Source organism: Manacus vitellinus, unplaced genomic scaffold (genome assembly GCF_001715985.3).
Source record: "Manacus vitellinus isolate BGI_N305 unplaced genomic scaffold, ASM171598v3 scaffold_63_pilon, whole genome shotgun sequence".
In the NCBI taxonomy this organism is placed as follows: domain Eukaryota; kingdom Metazoa; phylum Chordata; class Aves; order Passeriformes; family Pipridae; genus Manacus; species Manacus vitellinus.
The window spans coordinates 2,506,680-2,515,870 of NW_021940711.1; the positions used below are offsets into that span (position 1 = coordinate 2,506,680).

Sequence of the window (9,191 nt, forward strand, 5' to 3'; positions counted from 1 at the left end):
TCCAGCCATTTAAATGATACTTGTTTCTGCAGCTGTGCAACATCCCCATTTCCCACGAGGGCTGTTTCCAGTTGCTGCTCCATGTTTCTAACAATCAAATGGATCAATTCTGCGGATACCTTAAGGCTATGTGTTAAGTAAGAATGATGTTTGTGGCGTGTGTTGGGTGGGGAAGGAGGTGGTGGAAAAAGAAGCATTTCATTCACCAGAAAAGTTGATGTATTTTCTGTTTTAAACACTGGACATTTATTTAGAGTCTTTAGAGCCCATACATTATTGAATAATTTTAATTTATCACATCCAAATATATTAGGCAAATATATAATACAATAAATTGCATTTGTACACATAAATACAAAATTTGAGGTAGGGCCTCAAGAATAATGATTTCTGAAATTAATAACATACAGCATTATAATATGCACTACATGAGATATATAGGATGCATCCTTTGTAACATAATATATCTTTTCCACATACAGCTCATGAAAAAATTATAATGATCTGGTTAGGGTACAAATCTTTATCCATAGGCAGCAGTACCCCATAGAATGCCTGTAAATATATATATATATATATATTTATATATGACATTACGCAAGTAATTAAGATTTAACCCATCAGCGATGGGTCCGTAATAAAGTGCCATAGGACACAGGGCGCAAATTCTCAGCTGGTGTAAATTGTCACAGCTCCAGACAAAGCTGTGACAATTTATACCAGCCAAGCATCTACCTTACAAGCTAATACTACGTAATATAAAGGACAGATAGGAACATGTTTTAGTCAATCAATAATTTTCCTAACAATGGAAGATTGCTATAAGGCAAATGGTTACCTGAAGATGTATCTAGATGCTATCGGCAAACAGAAACATTGCAAGCATTAAGGTCCAGCCTGGTTCTCACATTATGTTAAACCCATCAGGAAAACCTTCTCTCTTTGGCAATAGAGTGCCTGAGGGTGACAAAGGCAGAAACCCCAATATCCCTCCCCTCCCCCCTCGAGTCATCAACCTGAGTCACTCGGGAATATCAAGCTCTGACCATTTTACAAATACCTTAAGTGCACACCATTCAACTCCAAACCAAGAAACAAGTGACTCTTACAACAGTTTTATAGCAGAACAGAGAAGCTTTCTGGGATGCCAGCTGTCAAAAGCTCTGCTGCCTACAACCCACAACCCCTACAAGTCCATCCTTGATTGCAAGAAGAAGTGGAGCTGCAGAATAAGAAACCAATAGGAAAACCAATGACTGCCATACATAAGCAATTGCTTTAACACAGGCAACACGAAATCATATTATCCATACAACTGTACATAACAAACAGACCAAAGGTATTTAAAATCAAGCAGGTGTTGGAATTTGATGGTAAGAGACAGTCACACAGCGTATCAGAAGCAATGATCTTCAGGGTGGAGGCACATCTAATGCGGTCAGTGGAGCAGAACCTAACCAAAAGACTACTTTGACTCAATTGAAACATTATATAAAGACAATCCAAGTCTTTCTCAATTAAAGGTCATTTTGTTAAACCCTTCTTTTGGAAACAAAGTGCTGCCTCGTCTAGCTGAAACACAGGTTTTGAAAATTGCATATTAAAAACACTAGGAAGACCCCAAAGAATTTGAAGATGGCAAGCATTTGCATTAGGTATAATCTTTAATGCATACAATAATGCATCTCAGCTCATCCAGAAACTCAATTTCAAAGAAAAAAATATGCATTATAATTTCACCAAATTTAAACATTTTTTACTCACAAGATAGATAGATCTGCAAGTACGTACATCACATTTTTACTAGTATGGCTTTTTCCCCTCCTTTTTTTTTTTAAAGATCTTTACTGGTATGTTATTAGTTACTAAACTTATTTTTAGAAAATTATCAAAGTACATGCAAACTTTTCCTAGAATATGGTAAATGAAGTGCATTCCCAAACTTCAAGATTACTTCCATTTAAAGAAGACACTGCTGGTTAATTTAATCTCAACTCTCAGATTTGGCCAGTAAAATACTTTTTAAAAAAGTCTGATGTGACAAAAAAAAACACCTGCTTTTAACAGACAGTGAAAACTTCACATCTTCTGTGATTTTTGTACGCATTTCTCCCCCTTCTCCAAAGGTTTTTGCAAGCCTAGTAATGGGGTCAAAGCTGAAGATAAAGATCAGCTGGAAAAAAAATCACTATCATCTGTTTACTGAGTTTCAAAGTCAAGCCTAATCCTGCGCTAATGACTTACCAGGCACAGGAACAACATCTAAATTAAAAAGCAAGCAGATTAATTACATAAATCATGGAAAGCAATTCAATTGCAATTTCATACGCATTCTGGTTTGGTAATCCAAGCCAAAAGACATCATACCCCAGCAGTACCCCTTCAAATGATAACTCTTTCGTCATTCATGTAGACAGTAACTGACATCCTTACACTGAGGTAATTTTATTGCAATTAGTTAATCCCAGTTTGTCTTGAGACAAGCTAATAAGTGAAAGGATTCAGTACTCTTAAACTGTTTGTGTGTTTTCTTCTTTCAAAAGAGGACCAAACTTGTGGATACTTGTTGTTTTTCAATCACAGTAGTGAAGATAAACTGGCTTGGACTCCAAAAATCAAACCAAGATGCTAAGGAATATTGGCCAAGAGAGGCCTAGAGCGATTTGTCCTGACAAAAAAAGCCTAATTTCTACTAGAGGTACTGACTTCAAAACACAGAATCCTTAGCTTCCTTTCTGCACCCAGGGAAGGTCTCTCAGCCTCACCTAGACGTGGGGACCAAATTTTCAGCTCATCTTTCTGGACCTTCATGAGATCAGACAGAGCATGGCTTCTGAAACCCGCCTCTGCCAGGAAAATAAAAGCCAGAAGCAAGAATAACAAGTCATTTATTAAAACAGCAGGCAAAGCTGAAACAAGGGGGCACAGCTTTAAGGCAGAGAAGCTCAAAGGAGGGTCCTGTCCTGCTGCTGTGTGAGACAGGGACCAGCAAGAGCCCGTGGAGTGGAGATTCGGGGGGTCAGCGTAAAATGTTGCGGAATTTGCCCTCCCTTCCCTGGGTGACAACCCCTGACAGCGCTTCAGTTGTTCTGCATGAGGATTAAAGGTCTCCAGCAGTGCCTAGAACTGGCAACACTAATTGCCCCGTGAAAGAGGAAGTTCAGCAAAATGATTAATATATTTAATATACATATATATATACACACACACACACACACAGAGAAAAGAAGTTAACAGTTTGTGAAAGTGTTACTTTAAGGTTTAGTTTTTTGTTTTCTTCAACTGGATGAAACAACACACCTACTGATCTACGGACACACATGAATGGAGGATTTACCTGAGACCCTGCAATATGAAGACAGACCGACAAAAGAACAGGATAGAAACAGTCCCCTGAAAGGAAAGAACATTTACAGGCTACTACAGTAGCGTCTGGGGAGGGAAAAAACTGGATAAACTACTCTAAGCTCATCATCTTTACACTGATTGATAAGATATTTATAGGGACATAAAACATCACTAGTACACACTACATGAACACTGATCACTGTTAAAAAATATCATATATGTATGTATAGGATATAACAAGATAATAAAGATTACCGTTTTGCCAATTATCGAAGATATATTTTTCTCCCTCATTCTAGTGCATTTACAATAAGTTGGGCTAATTTTCTATTTAGGTAAATAAATGTACTCTTAAAAAGCTCTATTTTTCACTCTGCCCAATAGGTAACAAAACTATTTTAATCTAGTATTCATATCACTGCTTATATCTGATTTCTAAAATATAATGCTTTAGAATGTCCTACTGCTATGCAATGTTATAATGGCCATCTACTAGATTGTCCTCTCACCTCAATCCTTACATTTTGTATATCTAAGGTTGCAACCGTGTGGATGACTGCAGTGGTTAATTATTGTGGATTTTGGTTTTTTTTTGTTTAATGAAAATGTTTTAATGTAAAGAAAACCCCTATTCACATTTCAGAGAGAATACTGCTTCGAAGAATTTATGTGCTATATATATAATATATAGACCAGTGGGGTCCTGCTATTTCCCCCTTGGCTGAAAGAGAAGAATACATCATCTGAAGGTTATAGGTTATATAAAGATGTTTATAGGCAAATGAACAGGGAGTCACAAAGTTGAACAGCACATCTAACTTCTAATAACTGTTTTCAGGTGGTAACTAGACTACACTTACCACTGTAAGAATACAAAGTTAGGCACAAATTATATGATGGCTTCTTGAGGAGATACTGTAAACAAAAGCAGAGAAACAAGGAAAATTATGTTCAGAGTATTGAAGTGAGTAAAAACACAGTTGCACTTCTTGTGGAACAAGTTTTCAGACACACTGTAAAACTCAGGCATTTCTAATTGAAGTGACAGATATCAAATTATTGAAAAAAACATATGACAGTACTTTAAACAGTGATGCCCATACACCTCATTCTGGCACTGTTTCCAAACCATTTCTAGACTCAAATGCACTTTAGTCCCAGTCTCAATTGACTAGTTTTTTTTTGATTTTGTTCTTATTTTTCTACCTGAAAAGGTTAAATGGATTATCATGTTTCTGTTCTGACCCCACATATTACTTCCTGGTGTGCTGTTCACACAGTCTCCATTTGTTTACATAACATAACAATCCCTCAAAGATAGTATAAATTATAAAAGAAGTGAGCAGAAATGATGGGGCAAGGTCTGCTGTCAGTGTAGAAAAAGCAACCCCACCTTTCACAGGAGCTGTATGCTGGATTTACACCAGGACTACAAGAGATCCCCTTCTTCGCTCACTTCCAGCCCATCTGAGGGCTGAACCTTCCTTTGAATACACTGGTAGCAAAATCCTAGTCCCATCATAGCCACCTGTTACGAGGATGCTTGTGGGAAATGGGTCAAATCCTGCACATTGTTTCCTTTAAAGATTTTTCAATTCAGTTTTGTTTATTCCTACATCACTGGTATGTCACCTGGCACACGCTGTGGTTTTGCTGTTTCACTGGGTACAGAACATCTCACAAGCATCACCTACACCTGGAAGTGGTCTAGCTAGGTCTTCCCTATGGCATGCAACAGTAAATCCTACTTTCCTAGACAACCACTTCCAGGCACTGTGGAAAAGAAAAGAAGAAACGGTGGGGGAACAAAATGGGAAAAAAAGAAAAACGTATCAGAAAAGGCTGACAATGTTATTGCCACCCACTACTAATAATTATTAGCATTGTGTCCCCAGTTCCATATCCTTCACTGGCAGTTTGAGTCCCAGGGAGGAGGTCCCCAGTGGATCAATCATGTTCATGTAGCGTTCGCCGCGGTGCTTGGCCAAGAACGGACCCCAGTCAGGCTGTGGGGAGCACACCAGCTTGAGTCGCTGCCACACGGGGGAGAGAAAAGAGAGTCTCATTTGATGTTACAGAGCAGAATTACAATGCAGAAGAAACGAGGATAAGCTCATTTAAGATTATTGATGACGGCCCTGCAATGCTCAGCGTTTGTTTTGCACAAAGTTTTCAAGATTAATAGAAGATAAGGTGCCCAGATTTTAATTATGCATTCTCCCCCACACCATGAGGGGAGCTCAGAACCACTGCTGCAGATTGCAAAGCTCTCTTACTGAAGGACATGTGCACAATTACTTAGCCCAATGGTCTAAGCACTGGGTAACTGCATTAAAATAATTGGATTTCTGTTTAGCATATTTCCCAAAAGTATACAGATGACCAAAAAGTAGTACATCACTATGAATGAACAAAGATTTTAATTTTGAGATGTTTCATTTCTATCTGCAGGAAAAAGAAAGAGGAGAATGCTAACCTGGCAAACAACAAAAATTTTCTAATCTTTCCGCTGATTTCCTTATTGAATATATAATTTGATCGGTGCATTCAGAGATAAAAGGGAAAGAAAACATATTTCTGATGACTTAAGAGGGAACAATTATATGTTTATTACCTAATAAAGTGGATCAGACCTCTCTATCAGTTATTTTAATCTCTGCTTAATTACCAGTTTGCAACTCATACCTCCCAAATCAACCATAATAATTTTATGCAACAGACCCAGTATTGAGGAAATACCAGGCTACAGCTGAAATAACTTCAGCAAAAGCCCCATCAAAACAGATCCAACTCTTGGGTGTTCCTTTGGGTGCACAACGGGAGGGACAGTAAGAAAAGCACCCTAGTTTTGTGGCAATATATAGGCCAGTGTGACACATTAGAAGTTTTGAAGGAGAACAATTTTCTCAGTGAGAGGAGCTCATGAGACAATGAACAAGTAAATCTAATTCCACATTAGCTCATTCCCAAAAGGAGTAGTTGTCTCCTGACCTGTGCACTCCAATGTGCTCCACACAAGGGCTGAATGGCCCTTTAGAGAAGTGACCTGCTCCAAACCATGTGCCTGGATGCCTTCCCTGGGGTGTCCCACCACTATGAAAATTCCTCTCCCGTGAAATTCTTTTGCTCTATGGGAAGCATAGTCTTGGTCTTTTCCCTTAGGCATGTGTAGTGTGGCATATTGAGAGACCAAAAAGATGATGCTCTTTTAGTACACTTTCTCTCCTTTTCATTTTTGAAGCATAAAACAGCCCCGATGGGTTTTGCAGGAAAGCTGAACTGCAAAAGCGGCCACGGAAAGGGGAGAGAGGGTCTGTTCCTTCTCCCAGGGAGAGAACAGCACAAGCAGCATGCAGTGACAAGAAGACAGAGCTGAGAAAGCCTCCAAGACCTCAAATAAGAGCATTGAGCTTCCTCAGAAGACATGGTGAGGGCAATAAAGGGATGAAACGCCGATATGAGAAAGGCATTGCTGTACCACACCCTGCAAGGAACCGAGGAGCCCACAGGAAAGGGACAGGGTGTGATGGGGGTGGCAGGCAGAGACAAGGCACAGAGATGGAGAGAAGAAGGTGATCACCACATTTCTGGAGCAGTGGGGGAAAGTGTCAGGAATCTGATTTGCAAAATAAACAGGTTAAGCAGGGTAAAAATAAAGTGCCAGCTGGAATTATTCTAAGCCCAGGTGCCAGGAGGGATCAGCTTATTCAAGAAAAATAAAGAGATGAAGAAGGGTAAAGCAAAGATTGCCAGCTAGGTTTTATAATGAGTAGTTTGAGATGTAGAGCGGGAGGTCTCTTCATATATTTTATTCCTGTGAGTGGCACAACCTCCTGAAGCACATCCTGGATGACTCCAGAACCCAACCATCCCACACTTTGCAAACAGGCAGCTCCTGATTGACATCTCCTAGTGCTGACTGCCAGGGTGCCTGCAGCACAATACACACCAGCAGTTGGTGCTTCTTACATCTATACACTGCTTTTGCAAAAAGGCCAACAAAGCTAGAACAGCTTTCTCCCAGTAAAGCCATTCCAGGATTCATGAAATTTGTAACCCCTTCTAGATTTCAAAAAAAAAAAAAAAAATCACTCCACAGTTTAGGAGCATTTTGTTGAGGAGTGAGGAATAGGTCTACAGTTTAAATCAACCGAGCACCTCTTTGCAACACAATAACCAGTTTACCAGAAAGTAATCTTAGCACTATTAGACATTCAATACCACAAAAATCAATGTAAAATAAAAGAGACAGTCTCCTGCGACTGCATTTGTAAAGAGCAAAGAGGCAGAAGAATTACCTCAATGAATTTGCCTGGGGCTAGATGCATTTTTATCACAAACATAACTGGGATCCAGATGACTGAGCAGGCCAGCATCAGCCACCCGAGCACCATGGACCAGCCGGGGTAGTGGTAAGCTCCATAAGTCATCGGCTCCCACTGGTAAAAGCTGAAGCAGAGGATGAACTGGAAACAAGAAAGGAAAACAAATATGTTTGAATAAGCAAAACAAGCCTGCTATGCAACAAACGGTAGGTACCCACACACAGAGTTGGAATATATGGAATACAGATAAAAGTGCATACACCTAAGGCAGGGCGCTGCCACAAGCTATAATAAACAGCTCAGAGCCCGAATCTAATGAATTCCAAGGAAATCCTGCAAAATCCCACAAAAATCACTGTATTTGTGCCAGAAGAATTGAAATTAGAATCTTCTCCCTGGAGTAATGTGCTTTATTACATGGTCTATTGGCAGTTTTACCTAATGTGATTATGCTAAGTTACTCCATTTCACTTACTGTATGAACAGCAATACATCTGCTTACATTTGTGCATAATTCAGTAACTTTTGGGAAATGCCTGTGCTTGCAATAATTGCACACAGAAGATTTATAGAAGCATAACTAGGTGAAGGCACATATAAAAATGATCAGGTTTTATTTCCAGAGATGTGGAGTCTAATGAAAGTCTAATATTAGGCTGTTCAAATGTATCAAATATTAGCTTTACAGAAGCAATAATAGAAAAGAATTTATTGCTCGGGTTTGCTTTGTCTGTTTCCATTGCATAAAAATTGAATTATGACTGATCAGTGTCAATTTATTTCTCACTGCAAGTTCACTATATATTGCATTTGGAGAGAACAACAACAGAACATGCAAGTTTGGAAAACAAACACAGTCAGTTCAGATTTGTTTTCCTTAAGAAACAACATAATTGTTAGTGGAAGGTGTCCCTACCCATGGCAGGGGGTTTGAAACTAGGTGGTCTGTAAGGGCCCTCCCAACCCAAACCATTCTGTGATTATATGACTTGTAGGAACTATTCAGCACTGCTGTGAAATGATGAGTTTTTAAAACTCTACACAAATACTGATATCTTGCTGCATATGTGGTCCAGGCTTGAGGACTTCCAGGTGGAAGCACGTGCTCTCAAAGAGCAAATGCTGGTAAAGGAAGGCTTTGTTGTTTTGTGCTGATTTATCAAGCTGAAAGCTTTTAAAATGGCTGAAGTAATTATTTCATTCTTGTGCCCAAAAAAAAAAAAAATTATGTGCAATCACAGATTGCACCCGCACTTGGGCTAAAACATAAAGGAGACACTCTGATGGAAATCTTAGATATAGTTATTAGATTTGGACTATAAATCTAGGCAGTAACCGTAGACATAGTTATTAGACTTGGAGAAAACACGCAGAGCAATGGCAAAATTGAGAACGTGACGTCCTTTTTGACTGAACGGAGACCTCAATGCGAAGTGAGCATTAAGCAAATTCGAAGGAAGATGTTCGAAAGGGGGCGGGAATAGAACCCAAGGGAGAGGAAGAACAGAGCAAACCAAA

At 39.3% G+C, this 9,191-nt stretch overlaps 1 protein-coding gene across 1 annotated transcript in view; it reads right to left on the bottom strand.

The window, feature by feature from the left end:
* Positions 1–1,012: 1,012 nt before the first annotated feature.
* SLC6A5 (solute carrier family 6 member 5) overlaps positions 1,013–9,191 on the bottom strand; it is a 31,814-nt gene continuing 23,635 nt past the window's right edge. The window contains exons 15-16 of the mRNA XM_018083425.2: positions 7,647–7,814; positions 1,013–5,381 (exon numbers count right to left, since the gene is read on the bottom strand). Of these exons, the coding sequence (XP_017938914.1) occupies positions 5,226–5,381; positions 7,647–7,814 (324 nt within the window). The 3' untranslated portion in view covers positions 1,013–5,225. The remainder of the gene's footprint in view (positions 5,382–7,646; positions 7,815–9,191) is intronic.